The 20,462-nt window shown below is 38.6% G+C and overlaps 1 protein-coding gene across 11 annotated transcripts in view; it reads left to right on the top strand.

Annotated features, from left to right (window-relative positions):
* Window positions 1-20,462, top strand: part of VPS13B (vacuolar protein sorting 13 homolog B) — a 1,048,068-nt gene that overhangs the window by 1,005,064 nt on the left and 22,542 nt on the right. For all 11 annotated transcript variants that reach the window (XM_072606881.1, XM_072606871.1, XM_072606867.1 and 8 more), the window contains 2 exons: window positions 9,385-9,503; window positions 11,407-12,221. In XM_072606881.1, coding sequence (XP_072462982.1) covers window positions 9,385-9,503; window positions 11,407-12,221 — 934 coding nt within the window. The remainder of the gene's footprint in view (window positions 1-9,384; window positions 9,504-11,406; window positions 12,222-20,462) is intronic.

Here is a 20,462-nt window from a genome sequence, read left to right as displayed (position 1 = left end):
TTTTAATCCAAATATACATGAATACTTATATTTGTGCTGTATACATATGTGTATATATATATATATATGTGTGTGTGTGTGTGTGTGTGTGTGTGTGTTTTATATGTATTTATTATCTTCCCATTAGAATGTCAGTTCACTGCAAGTAGAAATTGTTTCATTCTTTGTCCTTGTAATCCTAACACCTAGCACTGTGCTTGTCACAAGGTTAAAAATATATATATCTACACAGACACACACACGCACACCCACACACACACTTTTTGATTCACTTGATATAAAAAATACAACTAACCCTCTTTCCAGAAGAATTTGACAAACAGATCTACTGATCTTACGGCATCATTATGCCATAAAAGTAGTCTAACGCTAAAGGAACTCCTTGTCCTTCATTCTTATCTAAGCAAGGGCCACATGCTGTTGATTCTACTTCTACAGCATCTCTTGAAACCATCCCCTCCTTTCTGTTACCATCGGCTCCCATTCCTATTGTCTGTTTCCTCATCAACTCATGCCTGGACTGTTTATTGTACTGGCCTCCTAATTAATCTTCCTGTATCTTGTCTCTGTCCTTTCCAGTCCCTCCTTTACACAGCTGCCAAATTGCTATTTCTTGAGCATATATCCGATCACATCTTCTCCCTCTCTCAAGACTTCCTACTGTCTTTAGGATAAAATACAAACTTCTGTTTAGTTTTTAAAACTCTCCATAATCTGCATCTAGCCTAACTTTCCCAGGCTTATTTCCTGTCACTCCCATTGCACCTTCTGTTTCCCAGCCAAGCAGGCTTCCTTGCTGTTCTCCTTCTACAACAATCCATCTCCTACTTCCACTGTCTTGCTCAAATTTAAATTATGTTCCATTGGATTATATTCAATATAGGATGAGTTGGACAGTACCTGACAGGCAGGGATTTTTTTTTCATTTTTGCATTTGTATCACCAGCGCCTAGCAGCATACCTGGCATACAATAGATGATTAAAAAATGTCTATGGATTGTTTGAACAATTACAGTAACTAGCAACTTGCCATCTCATTAGGCAACTCCTTCCATTATCAGGCAGTTCTTATGGTTAGAGCCATCTTTACAATAAGCCAAAATCTGTCTCCCTGTTACCTCCAGCTATTGGTCCTCATTCCGCCATCTGAGGCTAGTTGGAATAAATTTGATTCCTTTTCCAAAGGAAAGCCCTTCAGGTAGTTGGAAACTGCTGTCATGTCTTCTCTTTTCCAGGCTAAACATCGCCCCTTCCTCAGCTATTGCTCGCTTGATAGGATTCCCACGTTGCTCACTCAACTCTCCGCTTGGTTGATGTCCTTTTAAAAGGCAGTATCCAGAACTGAACTCAGAACTCCAGGTGTTATCCAACTCAGACAGCCTTTCTCTGTGAGCACTGTGCTTCTGTTAATGTTGTCCAATACTACATTAGGCAGTTAGCAGTTTCATCAGACCATTGGCTCATAGTAAACTTGTGATCAACTAAAATTTTAAGGCCTTTTCCACATATACAGTATTCAAGCCAAATCTTCCCTACCCTGTATTTTATTTCAATTTATTTACTATTTTAAACCTAAAGGCAGGACTACATTTATTCCTGGCCCAATATAAGAAAACACTGTCCAGTGAGCAAAATTTATAAAATTGAAATGAACTTGTAAAGTAATGGTTTTCCTGTCAGTGGAAGTATGCAAATAGGAGCTAGAAGACTATTTGTCCAGGGTGGGGGTGGGGGGGTGATTATCTACACTACTTATTTAGAGGGGATTCTTAATATAGTTTATGCCAAATGAACCCTAAAGTTTTTTTTTTTGTTCCACGATTATGAACCTAAAAAGATTAGTCAATAAATAGCAGATGGGGAAAAACTATCTACCATCTTCTACTCATTTCAGGGCAGGGGGTTGGGGGGGTGAGTATTAATTGGACTTTGAATTTTGTTAAATTCAGCAAACATGTATAAAGTGCCCAATATGTTTAAGGCACTATGCTAGACACTGGGAATGCAAAACTGAGAAATGAAAATACCTTGAACAATTCAAGGAGTTGTTCTACTGGGAGGATGTGACATGTCCTCAAACTGATATGCTATAGAAATACAGGCAAGATCCTGACAGTTTGAGGAGGTAGACAACATTCTTAGCTTCAGAGATCAGGGAAGGAAAGCATTGCAGAGAAGGTGACACTGATTTTGGATTTTTGGCCTAGATTGCCTTTGAAGTTCCTTCTAACTCTCTGATTCTATAATTCAACAAGTCATCCTGTCAGTTTTCTAGCTTGCTTCCTGCTTTTGGCATAGTTTAAGTTGAGAACCCTTTCTTCTTATCATCTGAGTCTATATGAATTGTTCCAAGAATTCGTTTCTTGTTCTCTGAATTTCTACTTCACATCTGCTATACTTTGTGGTCTTCCTGATTCTCAACTATTCCTTTTGTGCAGAGGAGGTTCAGCTCCTGTTCCAGTGTGAATATGACCCTATGTCTACATATCAGGTAGAAGGAAAGTCAGAAAGGAGGCCTCAAAGTACATACTTTATTGTTCATGGGGCAAGAATCCCAATTGACCTGAGTACAGTTACACATCCAGAACTGCAGCCACTGTGGAGGACCAACAACCTCCAGCAATGGAAGAGGAATTTTAAAGTTAAACAACACAGTTTAAAAAGTTTATTATAATAATTATTATCATTGATCACCTGTTTTATGCAAGGTAGTGATTTAAAAATACCTTTCATTTATGTAGTCTCTAAAGGCTGTAAAATACATAATTTCATTTGAGCTTTACAACAACCCTACAAGGTAGGTAATATTATTATTCCCATTTTCCAGATGGAAAAACAGACTCTAAGAGGTCATATGACCAGCCTAGGGCCACATAACTAGGAAATGTTTGGGACCTGAACTAAGGTCTTCTTGACTTCAAGTTCAATACTCTTTCCACTAGGCTATATATGGTCTCCATGGAACTAAAATGGGTTGGGTGATATAGACTTGAATAAGATCATGGGATTATCACTTAAGAATTTAAGAAAATTCAGATGGCATCTTGTCACAGCCACTGCTTTCAGGGATCTTGCAACCTAATAGTTGAGATAAGACAAGTACAAAAATAACTCTTAATATAAGGCAACAAGGCAATGGCTTAGAGAATCACATATCTCGCATACATCATATATAGTGCAAGGAGCCAGAAAGAGATGGCATTTAACAGTACATCCCTGCGAGTGAGTGTCACACATCTCAGACAGTGGACTGTGTAATCATAGAATAGCTGCTATGTGGAGAGCACTTTAAAGTTTGCAAAGCATTTTACATGTGTTATTTCATGTGAGTCTCACAACAGATCTGTGAATTAGGTGACATTTTTATCCCAATTTTAACCAATGAGGAAAATGAGGCAAGCGGGTATTAAGTGACTTGCCCAGGGTCACACAAGTAGTAAGTATCTGAGGCAAAATTCATACTCAGAACCTTCTGATATGGTGTCAGCAAAATGCAAGTTCACCTCAGATTAAAACTCACCTTATAAGTTCTTCACTTATGTCTGGTTGGAGGTTACCCAGGAGAACTCTAGGACCAGTTAAAATTTTCAATTCAGCAAATATTGGGTGCCTTTATATAAGCACTTTGCTAGACCCCCATAGGATCTATCTCACCCTGGGCAGGCTTTCAAAGTCTGGGAACAATCTATATAACCAGTTTCAAAAAGTGAATGCATATAGTTTAGGGCTCTTTGAAACAGAAGAATCTCATCCAAGCTAACCTAGGCTCACACAGGAATGAACTGAGCAGGGGAATTTTTGAGAGGCTTGGGCTCAAAACCAACCAGCCTCAACTCTTCAAAGGTGCATACCTTTTTGCTTTAGAATTGTAGCTGTTGTTACTTGAAATTCTCTGGAATCTTTCTCCTTTCTAGAAAAAATGCTTAAGAAATCTAGAAGTGATCATCTAATGCTTTTTCTTTAATACATCCTTTTAGAAACTTTAAGCAGAGCTTTCTATATGGAAAAAGTGGTACATTCTAAGCTTGTGCCTTCAGAAAGACTCTGTGACACTTGGTGCTAAACAGGACATTTGAAGGGGATTTTGTATCACTACTTAAGTTGTTTTCAATTTGTACCAAAATGTGAAATTCATACTTTTAAAAAATTGTCAGGTATAAGCTTCTTATAAATATAATTGTATACATACAGTTCCACAACCTATTAAAGAAGTTACTAAAACTAATAGCATCAATAGATGAAGCAGAATGAGCACAGCAAAGAGTGTTGGATGAGAAATCAAGTCAAGTCAACAAGGATTTCTTAAGCATCTACAGTGTGCTAGGATATACTAAGCACTGGAATCAAAGGACCGGGATTCAAATCTAAGCTCGACCACTTATAACTTGAGTAGGGAACTGAATCTCTCTAGGCCTTGATTTCCTGATATGCGTCCTTAAGGCCACACGTGGCCCTCTAGGCCTCCAAGTGCAGCTCTTTGGCTGAGGCCTAACGGTTCCACATATGGTCTTGAGGTTACAAGTTCCCCACTCCTGATCTAGTTGATCTCCAAGGTCTCTTTCTAGCTCTAAATCTATAATTTATGAGATAGTTGCTTCAAACTTCAAAAGATCCATGACATAATTGGTATACTCCTTTCCCTAACATACATCATCACCCCTCCATTCCTTGGAAAGAAATTTTATGAGCTTACATGACCAAAATAATTTGGCGTGTGAGGGCCTGATTTGTCTGCCTTCACCTATATAATCCTTATTCTGCGCAAATAGAATCTATTGTTAACCTGGAATTGGAGCCTTCTTACATAGGCACTGAACCTTCAAGACCTTCCAGTCGGCAAACATAGTTCTTGAGGACTTATGACCCTCTCCACACCACAATGAGGCATCAGAGGAGGATTTGAGTGGACTGTGGGCCATTTTGCCATACAGAATAGGGTAGACTTCCTGCCTGCTATGTTTATAGTCTAAAAAAGCTTTTATTGGTCTTAAAGGTCAAAAACCCAAGAGAAATGGATGTTTGCCAAATACTCCTTACCTACAGTTTAGGAAGGTTACTTTAGTTTACAGTAAATGTACATAATAGTCCCACCAGCTGGTCAGTGGATAAGACACTTTCACATGAGTGAGGTATAAATAACCAAACATAGATTGTGACCTTTTAGACCATGAGTATTAATTATTTCTGTTTTATGTGACTAAAAACTGTCTAGTGGACATTGTGTCCATTCAAAAAAAGTTGGTTTTTCATAGAGAGTGTCTCTTGCTTTTCTAGTTAGTAGATATTCTCTTTATGGACAACATTGCTCTCACCAGTGGTGCCAGTGATTTCAGTTTAAAAGGGTGGCTATATCTGGCTTCCCTCATGATAGGTGAGTGTGGTTGTTAGACAACTAAGAAGTAGGAATCAAGTACTATCTCAGGCTACCAGAATCTTTCCAGGGGACCTGGCTGTAGGTATTTAACTTCTGTTCCTGATTTTTTTCTCCATCAACTAGAGATGGTAATACATGTTAATGAAATGGGAGGTTACATACCAGTGGAAACATTACCATGATTAAACCCAGTTCTCCAGGGCAAAAAAATTGAAAAGATCTGGCTCTTTGTCTTATGTGTCACAAAAGAGTATACAGTGGCTCTGCAAACCACACCATGTACTTGTCGTCCTCCCCCAGTAGCCATGAGGGGGCCCAGAAGTAGGACTGTGATGCCCAATCTATGTACTCTTTGCCCCACAGATCAAGAAAAAGTAATATGTTGGGAAACTGCACTGTTTGCGCTTAGCTTTCCAAGCAGCGGACTGATATTGAGTCACTTGCCAGAGTCAGAGCTAACACTTGGATGAGAATCAGACATTCACAATGGTTGAAAACATGTTTGTTTATACTTCTATAGAGGGCAACAAAGCAGAGACAAAGAACCTTATTATTTATAGCAGTATTTATACCACCTTTATGAGAAATGTAGGACCTGAGAACATGGCAAAGACAGGAATGTGATAGGGAAGACTTTTCATTTGGGACTTAGGAAAGTAAAGGAATGAAAGGAAGAGATGCTATATTTGACACTTATGATTTCCACAAGCCTGAATCATCTCACCTTGTTTTTTCCCTTCATTTTGTTATCTGAATCAAATGAACCCCCTTAGTACTTCGCAAAAAAACAAACAAACAAACAAACAAACACCTGGAATTGAATTGCTTAGAGCTACTGAAAAAGAGAATCAGGGTTTCTGTTGCTCCCACGCTAATTTTAGGGAAAGGAAGAGCCAACAAGTTGATTTCTGTCTCCAGAATCACTTAGTCTGAGGTATCTATTTCTTAGCCTACTAAAAGATCTTTTGATTTAGGGGGAAGAAAAACAAAACACTTATCATCTTTATTTTTTGACACATTAACATTGCTTATTCCATAAGAGCTGAAGATCAAGTTTCTTTTGGGGAAAAAAAACCACCTTTAAATATTTTTTGTTTTCACATTGCCTTCATTTCTAAACAGATCCCTTCTCCTTCTCCTATGCAGTGAACTCCTGTAATGATTTTTTTTAAAAGAGGAAAAAATAACAGTTCAGCAAAACTAATGAACACATCAACAGAATCTAAAAGTATAACCGTGCATCCACCTATGTTCCCTAGTTTTTTCAGAGGGAAGGGGTAGTTTTCCTTTCTCTTTTTGTTTGTGATAGTCATTGTGTGTATTATTTTCCTGGTTCTCCTTCCTTCACATTGTTAGCAATTCATGCCTTTCTGTGCTTCTTTAATCATATTTTTGCCACAAAATAATATTCCATTACATTCATGTACTACAGTTTGTTTGGCCTTTCCTCAGTCAATGGGCATCTACTTTGGTGCACAGTTGTTGGCTACTATAAAAGTGCCACTATAAATATTTTGGTGTATAGAGGGCTTTTGTTTCTCTTTGAGCTACTTGGGCTGTATAGCTAGCAATGGGTTCTCTGGATCAAAGGGCATGGACATTTTTGTCACCTTCTTAGCCCTATTTCATATTACTTTCTAGAACAATTTCCAAATTTCACCAATAGTTCATTAGAATACTATCTTCAAAAAGTTCCTCCAACATGGACTGTTCTCAACTTTTCTTAAAATTGCCAATTTTCTAGGTGTACAGTAAAACCTCTGAGTTGTGTTGTTTTGTATTTTTCTTATTAGTAATTTAGAACTGTCCCTTATATGGTTCTAAATATTTTGTAATATGTCCTTTGAGAATATTTGTTTATATTCTTTCACCACTTATCCTTTGGAGAATGACTCTGGGTCATATATATTTGTGTTAATTCCCTATAGAGCCTGGATAACATGCCCTTATCAGAGACATTTGATACAGATAAATTTTTTTTTCTATTTAATGGCTTCCTTTGAAAATTAAATTTCAGCATTTAGATCAGGATTCAGAGTTGTCCTTCTACTCTAAAACCTCAAGCCTAAGACTTAACTAGGTTCCTACTTTTATACTCAGAGTATTCTCTGGGGACTTCTCTAACTCCCAAATCCATTGTATTGTCTTGGGAGCATAGATCAATTATTGGACACATGGGGTTGAGGAGTATTATGTAAGGATCCTCCTACCTATATCACTTTTGCCTGAAATAAAAGGAACATCCCTGGCAGTTTTTTGTCAGTAAACAGTACTGACAATACTGTTCTATTGAACTGAACTATTCAAAGAGATAGATCTGTGGTCCACTTACTTTAGATATTCCCACCAATGATGTGGGCAGCTAGGTGGCACAGTGGAAAGAACCAGGAAGATCCGAGTTCAAATCTAGCCTCCGACACTTACTATCTGTGTGACCCTGGGCAAATCACTTAACCTTGTTTGCCCCAGTTCTTCATGTGTAAAATGAGCTGGAGAAGGAAATAGCAAACCACTCCATTATCTCTGCTAAGAAACCCCAGATGGGGTCATGAAAAGTTAGACTTAACTGAAACAATTGAACACACCTGCCAAAGACCCAGATTGCAACCTACACAGAAGAGCCTGTCCATCCGAAGCAACTCTTGTTCACATCTTCCCATAAATTCACTAGATGCCTTCCTTGCTTTTTCCTGACATCCTGGAGGAAGAAGGGAATAAGCATTTATTAAGCACTTACTATGATTGTATATTCCTGTTTTAAGACGGCAGAGTAAGCTCTGTTTTTTAAGACATTTGTTTCTCTAAACAAAGCCCATTTCTTGAAAGCCCAATTCAAAAAATATTCACCACGTGTCTATTAGGCACAGAGCACTTGCCTAGCCATATGTTTTTTAATGCACAGAATATAGCCATCTGAAAATGGATTGGTTGCCATTTTGTTTAAAAATAGAAATTCAACTGAACACATATATGCCTTTCATTACCAAAGTTCTGTAGAAACAGCCAGCTTCCAAGAGTGCTGCGACATAGAAGAGCAACTACACAATACTCAGTGACCAGTTGGGACAGAGATTGCACTTCAAACCATGTGCAGCCTGTGCCATCTGGTTATCAGTAGTGGTGTTATTTCTTGGTTCTTTGACTTCTTCCTTTATCTGATATCTGGTCATTAATTCAGTTTGATTCTGTTAGCCTGTAAGTCATACTGCAAATATTCAAAGATACTTCTTCAGACCCTGTATCCATCAGTCCTGTGACCTGATTGGGAACATAGTATCCCTGGGGTTATTTTTCAGATTATCCAGTGCTATTTTTAAACATCCATGTTATAGCATTAGTATTTAATGTTGAAAGGCCATCTGTTCTGCTGGAATCTGACTTCCTACAACTATTGGGTTTTTGTTTTGTTTTGTTTTTTAAAAGCATTTGTCCTCTTTCTCATGGACTCTGGCTAAAAGAATGCTAAATTTTTGATTCAAGGCAAATGCTTAGCACTCATCTGACTTTTCTATACCATGTCATTGTGATTGGGGAGGCTAATAATGTCTTGCTGGTACGTTTTCATTTCAGTTTGTGATGCCTCTCAGAATAGAAGGGCAGCCCCGAGCTGGTTTGTCAGCACTCAGAGAACCCTGAAATATCATGTAGTTAAGTTTCAAGCACTAAGTTTGTTTTTCTTCCAGAAAGATTCATATGCTCACAAAAAGTTGTAGGGCCAAGCTCCACCCCAATCAAAATGCATTTGCCAGCCCCAGAGAAGCAAGGGATGAAGAAGCTCATGCCCCCTCATCCATCATTTTTCCACCAAGAATCTTACAGCTGGATAATAAAAATCTGGATTTGATATTTCTTTTCATTTGCAAGTCAACTGAATAGCATGTCCACATGGATATAAGGAAATATAAGCAGGAAGTGCCCATGATATTAAATCAGAATGTGAGATGATGAAAATTGTCCATTTTAGTAGCATTTCCTGCCTTTTACATCAAAATGTGAATATTCCTTTTCAGGTTTTGTTCTTAACTGGTTTTGGCTATGTGTATGTGGACATCACTCATGAGTGTGGCACAGTAATCATAACAATGGCCCCAGAAAGAAAAGCAGAACCAATCTTAACCGATATCAACAGGTATGTTTAATTTTTCAGTAGTTGAATAGCATGACTTCCAATTGTAATGCAGTTTATATGTAGTGTTTTGTTTTCCTTTGTTGCCCCATATGTGTTCACATATCACATTATAACAGATAAAGGACCGGCCTTAGAGTCAGGAAGACCTAAGTTTAAGTCTTGTCTCTGATAAATATTATCCATCTTTATTGAATTTCCAGGATTGTAAGCTGCAGATGAACTTCTCATTGCATTATGGAGGGAGTTTTTACACAGGAGTTTTTTATATTTATGGCATTAATTTGAACCTCCACCCAGCCCCACCACCCCAAAGTGGCTTTTAGTTAAAGGTTGCTGAATAACAGTTATAATTGATTACAGTAAAATGACCTTGTGTACCAAGTAACATTCATCTGTGATGAGTTTCACAGGCTGCTTAACAAATTAGAGCTTACATACTTGCAGTATATACTTTGGCACAAGGTACAAATTAACCTTTGTTTAACCATGTGTCTATATAGCAGTTTGAAATTATAAGTTAGATTCCATAAATATGAAAGATGTAACAAAAACAGAAGTATTTACCAGCAGATTTTCTCGGATGTGTTCTCTTCCCTGGACCATTTATTGCTACCAGAAGACCATGTTTTAAAGATACAATATGTGAACATTGAGTAGTTATATCTTAACATATGCTTACTTTTTGTAAGCACTTTGCTTTTCTTCCATATCCTAGTTCAGAATTTGTGTTCATTCAGACCAAGGTGAATTTGACCTTTACACTGCTTATAAAGAACAGGGAGCAGAAAGAACAGTAGTCTGAACACTTTTGAAAGATAAATGCTAAATTACCTAAAAGAACAAAATTTTAAGTACCCATAACATTTTACAATTATCTCTTTATGTAGAAGCTTTTACCAGCTCATTTGGAGTATTTCGAATCTTTTTTTTAAAGAAATTACCTAGCAGTAGTTACAGTGCATAAGTGGATTAGCCCAGCTTGTGTGTATATGCACCCAAGAACATATATACATTGTCACAGATTTGAAAAGAATCTCAAAGGTAGCAATAATACTAGTAATTTTAGTTACATAGTGCTTTATCTTCCTCTCATTTCATAGAATTGGGGCCTTGAAAGGGGAAATGTAAATCAAACTATGTTTTTATTAAAATTTAAAATTCTCACTAATTCAGAAAGTCCATATAAATACAAGATCCAAGAGGAATTTAACTCTACTATAAATTTTCATTCTTGGTTCCATTATTCCTCTGTATAAAAGTGCTTGTTTTTAACACTTGAAACTGTTGTCTTCAAGAGATTATGCAAAAAATCATGTGGTTTCTAGGCCTATGTTAGTACTGTAGCTGTGCTGATCCCCTGGAAAGTTGACCAGTTTGTCACTAAGCAGATCACCTGGTAGCTGAGCAGGGCCAGTCATGGTTAACCACACAAAAAATATTCCTTCATTCCAAAAATGGCCTAGGTTCCTAAAGAGAAAGCTTGTGTTTTCAAAACCAGAAAGTAGTCAACAGCAACCACTCCTGCAGCCTATGATGAAATAGAAAAAAAGGAGCTATTTGGAAGGAGTGTTGAGGTTTTTGTGTTATCACATTTTTTGTGTCCTCCTCAGCTTTGTCTCAGTGATGAGCATGATAGTGAATAAGTGTGCATGACCTAGGAGGACGTTAGAGTAAAAATATGGTGTTGATAAAGAATTGCACAGAAAGACACAACAGCAACTTGTAACAGTCCCATTGGGAATATTTCCCATTGCTGTTGGGGCATGACTGGCTCTATCTAGACACAATGTACTGACGTTCGTGCTTGTTTCATGTGCAGTCTTGTGTCACATCAGGAGGTGTTTGGTGAAGAATTGTCATAAAATAGGATAATCATCCTTTTTCTTTATTTTTTTTCATCTAGGACTCTGGGGAAGAGTGTTACGCTAAAAGTGTTCATCACTCAGTCAAGCCTTGCAGTATTTGATGATCTCACCCACCACAAAACATCATCTGAGCTGCTTCGGCTTACGCTAGATAACATTTTTCTGAACATGGAGCCAGTGGCCAGCTACCTCAGAGCCCTGCCTTTTGAAGGGGCTGTTGTAGGACTCCCACAGCTTTACAGCTTGGAGGTCTTCTGTGGAGACTTTCAGCTGGACAATCAACTCTATAACAAATCCAACTTCCACTTTCCTGTACTGGTCTGCCAGGGAGAAAAAGTAGAAACTATCCAGTGGTCCAGAATGCATAATCTCCTCATTTCTAGCAAAGATTTGGAAGAATATAAAGAAAATTGCTTTATCAAACTTTGTATCACCTTGTCTGAGAAACAAAACTTCCTGTTTGATATTAATGAGTTTAGTTTTGAACTGAAACCGGCCAGATTATATGTAGAAGACACATTTGTTTACTACGTCAAAACTCTCTTTGATACTTACCTTCCCAACAGCAAACTGGCTAGTCATTCTAAGAGACACCTGGCCCTCACACAGCTATTGCCTGAACAAGTCAGACAGCACGCCAAAGCTTTAGTCAATCCAGTGAAATTAAGGAGATTGGCCATTCAGCCAGTGAACCTCTCGGTCAGTATCCATGCATCCCTGAAACTTTACATTGCTTCGGATCACACACCTCTCGCCTTCTCACTGTTTGAACGAGGACCCATCTTCACAACTGCCAGGCAGCTCATCCACACTCTGGCCATGCATTATGCTGCTGGGGCTCTCTTTAGAGCAGGTGAGTACAGTCCCTAGTCCTGCATCCCAGACTCCATGAGGGAGATGTCACAGGATACCTTTCCCAGTCCCCTTAGTGGTTATTGAGTGTTCCTTACTTCTCTTTTTATCTGTCAACATGTTGTATCTTCCCTTCTTTCCCCAATAGGATGCAGTTCTTGAAAGGAGGGACAGCTTGGTATTTTGTCTTTGTTTTCCCAGAAGCTGGTGCTTGATATACTTATTATTCAGTTTTGTCAAACTCTTGGTGGGCGGCTGGGTCGTGCAGTGTATAGAGCACCAGTGCAGGAGTCAGGAGGACCTGAGTTCAAATCTCACCTCAGACACTGGACACTCACCAGCTGTGTGACCTTGGGCAAGTCACTTAACCCCAATTGCCTCATCCTGGGTCATCTCCAGTCATCCTGATGAATATCTGGTCACTGGATTCAGATAGCTCTGGAGGAGAAGTGAGGCCGGTGACCTGCACAGCCCTCCCTCACTCAAAACAAAGTCCAGTGCAAGTCATGTCATTATTTCTCTGATAGTGTGGTCCTCTTTGGCAATGAAGGACGAACACACACACACAAACTCTTGGTGACCCTGTGGACCATAGTATGCCAGTATGGTCTACGGGGTTTTCTTGGCAAAGATACTGGAATGGTTTGCCATTTCCTTCTCCTGTGGATTAAGGCAAACAGAGGTTAAGTGACTTACCCAGAGTCACACAGCTAGTAACTATCTAAGGCCAGATTTGAACTCAGGTCTTCCTGACTTAGTCAAAAGGTCACACCCAAGGACCTAGAAGACCACATGTGGCCTCAAGGCCACAGGTTCCCTACCCCTGGATTAGATCCTACCATGTGCCAGAACCACTCCATCAATGAAAGATAGAAACTTTGTCACTATTTCAGGTCACTATGGGTAAGGTGAAGGCAGTGACTTTATTATTCCAGTCCACTAACTAATACTCTAGTACAGGTCAGAAAATTAACACAGGCCCAGTACTCCTGGGACTAAAAGAAACTGTATTCTAGGTCACCCCATTTCATAGGATCATGGATTTAGTGGTAGAAGGAACTAGTCCTTAGAGATCATCCAGACCGTCCCTTCATTTTACAGATGGGGAAGTTGAACCCAAGAGAAGTGACATAACCATATTCTCAGAGGGAGTCTATACCCTTTCCATGACATGAAAGAAGTTTTCTAAGAAACTAAAATTTTAGCCTACAATAGTGGTCAGTGAAATAACTTATCCAAGGGGTCATCATCACTACAAATAGAAAGAACACTGGATCATTAAGAAATTTGTGGAACAAAAGAGTTGAATTTGCCCCAAAAGCACAGAACTCATAGTTGTCCAAATGCTTTTGCTCTCTTAGCTTCTCTGCAAAGCTGATCCATTACAAAATGAATGGTCATTGCCCTTGGCCAGCAAGCCTAGGTAAAAAGGGTTCTCTGTAAAGCTGATCAACAGTAACTCTTTCAGCAGACCTTCTATTGATTGAAAAATCATTAATACATTTCTGAAGTAATGAATGTGAAGCTTAGGGACAGTTTTCTGACTCAGGAAAATCTGGCTGAAAAATTATCTCATAAAGTTATATATTATTTGAATACAAGTATAAAATGTTGTCATGAGCTAAAAGATAGGTGACAGTTTCCTTCAGACACTGGATCTGTGTGTAGGCCAGTGTGTCCATGGGTTCCAAGAGTACATTGTGTCATGGTACTCAGAATCACAGCTCACATTCCTAACAAGACCTCTCTGGGAAAGCAGTTGTAGCTTGATAATCTGCTTCCACATGTTCTTATGACTATGAGACAAGGACATCATCCAAAGTTGGCTTATGAATCCTTTTTGCTAAGAAAACAAAGGAATTATTCCTCCATCGAGGAGAATTAATAGATTAAAAACTTAATAGCAAATGACATAGAGAATAGAGGAGTCAGCAGCACCTAGATTCAAGGCCTACCTCATGTATATATTAGCTCTATGACCATCCCAAGTCACTTAACCTCTTGGTACCCTAATTATCTAAGATGAATTGTTGATCTACATTTGGTAGAGCAATTTTCCACACTGGAAGTTCCTAATAACACTACAGATTTAGACCAAAAAATTGTTATATTTATATACACATATGTGTGTGAGTCTGTATACATATATGTGGGTTTGTATTCATATATATACCTACATATACAGACAGTTCTCATTTTACATAAGTGGACCATTCCATAGACCTCTATGTAATGCAGTTTTGCCAGAGACTTGTGGAAGGGAGGAAGAGAGGTAGACAAGAAGGGGACCCACACCCATGGAGGGAGAGGACTGGCACACAGTTCAAGGACATGTGGGGTCAGGGACAAAGAAGCTAGAGCAGTAGGAGGAACATGCCAGGGCCAGCCATGTGGGGGCCTGGCCAGAACGGAGCTGGCTACAGACACAGACAAAAGAAGATAGGCAACATGGGGGCCAGGGACATACACATGGTACTTTATCACTGATGAACAGAAGACAGACACTTAAGGGCTTGACATGCCAGTGGTTAGGCAGAACAGGGCAAAGGTCTCCTCTCTCGCTCACGAGGTCTCAAGACAAGCCCCCAGTATGATGGTGGCAGAGGTGGTGGTCTCTCCATGAATCTTTCTTTCTGCTTTCATTTGGAGATTTTTTTTTTTAGCACAGTACTATACAGCAAAATTAACATCGTTGGGTTTCTTTGTTTTTTGGAATGCAGCTTTCTTTCAGAATTCTTTCCATAAAGTCAAAATTGCATAATACGAATTTAAAGCAAGAACTGTGTACACATATATAAGTGTATGTACATGTGTACATACTAAAGAGAGACAGACAGATAGATATTATACTTTGAATGTGTTCTCACAGTTAGAAAATATAGAAGCAAGGAAGTGGTTGCCATATTTTTAAGATTATCTTTTCCCCATTTAGTTAGTTCTATCTAGAACTTTGAATTTGAAAATGACAAGATCATGGGTAGATTCCCTGTCAACCTGATGCTTTGATGATTCATGCAAAAACAGTTCGGAAAGCATTTTATTCTGAAAAATTAGAAATTTATAAACAGCTGACATCCTAAATTTAAAAGACTGAGGAGTCCTTAAGCAATTATAGAAACTCTTGTTATCGAATATAGGGATAAACAGGTGGATGAATTAACTCACACTAATGTTCTCTGAAAGGGTATTGTTCGTATCAGATCAGGTCAATGCCAAGTGGAAGTCCATACCTCTGTGGGGTTCTGGCCTAAACATGGCCTTTAGAAAACTAACTTGCAGTATTCAGTAATATTACACCACAGGCCACATGCTGAAAGAGAATTTCCTTTGGGTGTTTGGTCATGTGTGTTGTTTTTCTTAATTTGTTTTTAATGCTGATATTCTGTTGCGATGTCTTTTAATTCACTCCAAATACACTGAACTATCGCTGCCCCAACCTCATCCCTCACAGAGACTAGCAACTCTAACATTGCTAGGGGGCCAGTTTGTTTGGTTACATTGGACATGTTATCAGGCAAAACCTGTGTAGAATTTGGAAGAGTTCCAGAAGAAAGCAATGAATCAAGGAGCAGAAAGTAGACAAAATAAAATCAGTTTATGGACCATCATGTAGAAGTGGCCAAAGATGAAGGGTGACCTTAAAAATAGGTGAAGGGCTAGGCAATTAGTTTGTAGGTGGATATGAGCAGCTAGCTTCCATCTACATAACTAAGGGAAGAGGGCCTGGGGCCCAAATTGTAGCAGAATCCATGATAATGGTTATAAGTATTGTAGATTCTTGAGACAGGCAAAGCTAAGATGGTGGAGAAGCAGGAAGACGAAGAGCAAGTTCCCTGTCCCACAGTTCTCCCAAACAGACACAGAAAATGTACCAGAACAAATCCTGATGGAGAACTCTAAGAATAAAATCATGAGTTATTTTCCAGCCTAGGTCAGCATAGGAAGACATTGTGGACAATGTGGACAATGGGAATGAGGTCTGGAGCCAGAGCATTCCTGTAGAGAGAGCCCATGCAAGAAGAGGTCCCAAAGCCAGCCCAGAGAGGCTCCGTGGAGTGTGCAGGAACTAGTGCCTGCTGTCAGCCTTGTGGATCACAGATCCAAGGAGGACTCAGAAGGGGAGCTGTGCCTAGGGAAGAGAAGGAATGAACATTTATGTAGTTCCAACTATGTGCCAGGCACCATGCTAGGTAATTTATAAATCCTATTTCATTTGAGCTTCACAACAACTCTGCAAAGTAGGCACTGTGATCCACATTTTATAACTGAAGAAACTGAGGGAAACTGAGGTGAAGTGATGTACCCAGGGTCGCTCAGCTGGTAACTATCTGAGGCTAGATTGGAGCTCAAGTCTTCCCGACTCCATGCCCAGGACTCTATCCAGTGTACCACCAGTTGCCTAGGGTTGGCATTCCAGGGTAAGAAATAGTCACAGACCCTAAGCTGTGTACTGAGAACAGAAAGCTCAGAAGCACGGAGCCAACTGTATGGCTTATACCCCAGGAGTGGGTCATGTTCTCAATTCCAGCTTCTAGCTCAGTCCAAAGCTTACAGAGAAATAACCAGAGCAGGAATCCCTGACCCAAGGGAAGCCCACAGTTATGGCACTGAACTGTCAGAACTTCGGTCCCAGCAGAGGCCAGCAGCAGTCCACTGTTACTCAGCCCCAAACCTAGGTCAGGAACTTACAAAGCTCAAAGCAGATTCTGATCATACTACTTTGGGAATACTGATAGCTTGCAGTTCCCTAGCCTGAGATGTCCCTGAGATCCTGGAATAGTGTGATACTCAAAACTCCAAGAAAGTAGCAGCAAGAATAGTTCAAACCTTCCTCCAGAAGTTAATAGAACCAAACCCTAACATCAAGTCTGAACTACAGACATAAGGTGAAAGAATGAATAAATAAAAAGGGAATTCCACCATTAAAAACTGTTATATAATTGGGCCACTCAAGATATTATCCCAGAGAAAGAGGATGACCCCAAAACGTCTATAAGCAAAGCCTCAGGCTAAACACAGCTTGGGCATAAATCCAACCAGAATTACTAAAAGAGATGAAGCAAGAATTAAAAATTTTTTTTTATTAATGAAAAGAGAGTGCTAGAGGAAAAAAAAGATTTAGGGGAAAAAATGAAAACCATGGAAGAAAGCACTGGAAAGGGAATTAACAACTTGGCACTCGAGGTACAACTTGCCCAAGCAACAAATTCCCTAAAAATTAGAATGGATCAAAGAGAAATAAATGACTCCATGAAATGGTAAGAAATATTAAAACAAAGTGGAAAGACTATGGGAAAAAAAAGAAAATATAAGAAATGTCATAGCCAAAAAAAAAAAAAGCAAAAAACCTGAGCAGGTATTAGGAGGGAAAAATGTTCAAGAACCATTGGCATACCTGGGTGTTATGATCACTAAAGAGCCTACGTATCCTGCTTCCAGAAATCTTAAAAAAAATCTTTCCAGATTTCTTAGAACTAGAGGACAATAGTAGAAACAAAAAGAATTCACTAGATACCTCCTGGAGAAAGAGGAAGGAAGGTTTTTCCCAAAATCCAGAGCTTCGAAGTCAAAGAAAAAAATGCTGCAAAGAGTCAGAAAGAAAGCATTCACATACTGAGAAGCCACAGTCAAAATTCTATACAATTTAGTAGCCACCACTATAAAAGCATGGAAAAGTTGGATTACGGTATTCCAGAAGGTAAAGGATATAGGCTTACAGCCAAGAATAATTTACCAAGCAAAATTGAGTATAATCCCAGTGGGGTGAAAATGGATCTTTAATGAAATACAGGACTTTCAAGCATTCCTGATGAAAAGACCAGAGCAGTATAGAAATATTGAAGTTCAAGTACAGAAATTAAAAGAAACAGAAATACAAAGGAACAATCATAAGTGACTAAACAAGGATAGACTTATTACACTCTAATATGAGGAGATGATACATGTGTCCCTTCTGAATCATATCATCATCAGGGGTCTTAGAGAGTCTAAATAGACAGAAGGCCTGGGAGTTGGTTCTATCATCTGTCTTGATGATCTAAAGAAGAATGAAAAGAGAAGGGAAGACAAATATACTAGAGGAGGAAGGGAAAGTTAAAGAAAATTTTCTTACACAAAGTGTACAAATAAAAGTCTACACAAACAAGGAGGAAGAAGGAGGAGAGACTGGCATTTGGACCTTATTCTCATCAGAGCTGGTCAAAGGAGGGAATAACATGCATTTGATCTCGAGCACATGCACACACACACACATACACACACGGTACAAAAATACATTTTGCTTAACTAGGAAATAGAGAGAAGGGAGAACAGAGAATTAGAATGAGGATAAAGGGAAGGATTAGTCTTGAAAGTGGGAAGAACTTTTTTTTTTCATGATTGATTGATATTTTTATTAACCATCTTCAGATAGTCTGATGTCTTTGCTCTATGTCTTTTAGTTACTAATGCAATAAATTTTCTCTTTTGGTGTCCTTTCACATTTCAACAAATTAAATGGAGCATTAAATATGATCTTCTCCAGGACAAAAGGAGGAAGAATTCCTTGTGACTATTTAATTAGGTACCATAATTGTGTTCAAATCACTTTCTAAGACAACTGGCCATGGAACTGTTTCTTTTTGAGATTTTTGTTGTTATTGCCGTTGCTTTTTGAATAGTACTTTCCCCCCAATAACATGTCAAGACAATTTTTATTATTCATTTGTACAAGAGTTTTGAGTTTCAACTTTTTCTCCTGCCCTCCCTCTCCTCCCGTCTTCCAAAAATGGTTAGGCAGTTTGATATACATTATACATGTGGTGCCATGGAAAAATATATTTCCATATTAGTCACTGTTGTGAAAGAAGAAACAGATCAAAAGGAAAAAAGCACAAAAAAACATGCTTCGATCTGCATTCAGAGTTCTTCAGTTCTTTATCTGGATATGGATAGCATTTTCCTTCCTGAGTCCTTTGTATTTATCTTATATTATTGTGTTGCTGAGAAGAGCTGATCATCACACAATGTTGCTGATACTGTGTACAACATTTTCCTGGTTCTGCTCCTTTCACTTTGCATCAGATCATATGAACCTTTCCAGGTTTTTCTGAAATCTTCCTGTTCATTACTTCTTGCTGCACAATAATATTCCATTACATTCATATACCACAGTTTGTTCAGCCATTCCCCAATTGACTGACATCCCCTCAATTTCCAATATTTTGTCATCACGAAAAAGGTTGTCATAAATATTTTTACACATATTGGTCCTTCTCCCTTTTTTATCATCCTTTTGGAATGTAGATCTAGCAGTCTTATTGCTAGATCAAAGGATAATTGCTCTCCAGAATGATTGGATCAATCCACAACTCCACGAACTGTGCATTAATGTCCCAATTTTCCCACATCCTCTCCAATATTTATCATTTTCTTTTTTTGTCATATTAGCTAATCTGATAGGTGTGAGGTAGTACCTCAGAGCTGTTTCAATTTGCATTTCTCTAATCAAAGGTGATTCACAGCATTATTCATGTGCTTATAGGTAGCTTTGATTTCATCATCTGAAAATTGCCTATTCATCTCCTTTGACCATTTATCAATTGGGAAATAGCTTGCAATCTTATGAATTTGACTTAGTTCTCTACACTTTTGAGAATTGAGGCCTATATCAGAGACATTTACTGTAAAGATTATTTCCCAGCTTTCTACTTCCCTTTTAATTTTGTTTGCATTGATTTTGTTTGTACAAAAGCTTTTTATTTTAATATAATCAAAATTCTCTAATTTACATTTCATAATGCTCTCTATCTCTTGTTTGGTCATGAGTTCTTCTCTTCCCCATAGATCTGACAGGTAGACTATTGGCCAACTGTACTTTTTAAGGAGTTGTTTTCTTTAGTGGATTTTTGTATCTCCTTTTCCATTTGGCCTATTCTACTTTTTAAGCAATTGGGTTTTTTCCCCAAGCTGTTGACTCTTTTTCCATAGTTCTCTTGTGTCATTTGCATCTCTTTTCCCAATTTTTCTTCTACCTTTCTGATATGATTTTTAAACTCCTTTTTGAGTTCTTCTATGAATTCTTTCTGGACTTGAGATCACTTCCCATTTTTCTTTGGGGCTTTGCCCATAGGTGTTTTGACATTGTTGTTGTCTTCTGAGTTTGTGTGTTCACACAAAGGTTGACTACTGCCTGTTCCACTGCACTGAGGCTCAGGATCTCTCAGTGTTTTGCAGAGGTCAAGTTTGTTACTGGCTTGCTGGG

Source organism: Notamacropus eugenii, chromosome 4 (genome assembly GCF_028372415.1).
Source record: "Notamacropus eugenii isolate mMacEug1 chromosome 4, mMacEug1.pri_v2, whole genome shotgun sequence".
NCBI lineage: Eukaryota > Metazoa > Chordata > Mammalia > Diprotodontia > Macropodidae > Notamacropus > Notamacropus eugenii.
This window is presented reverse-complemented; position numbering and strand designations above follow the sequence as displayed.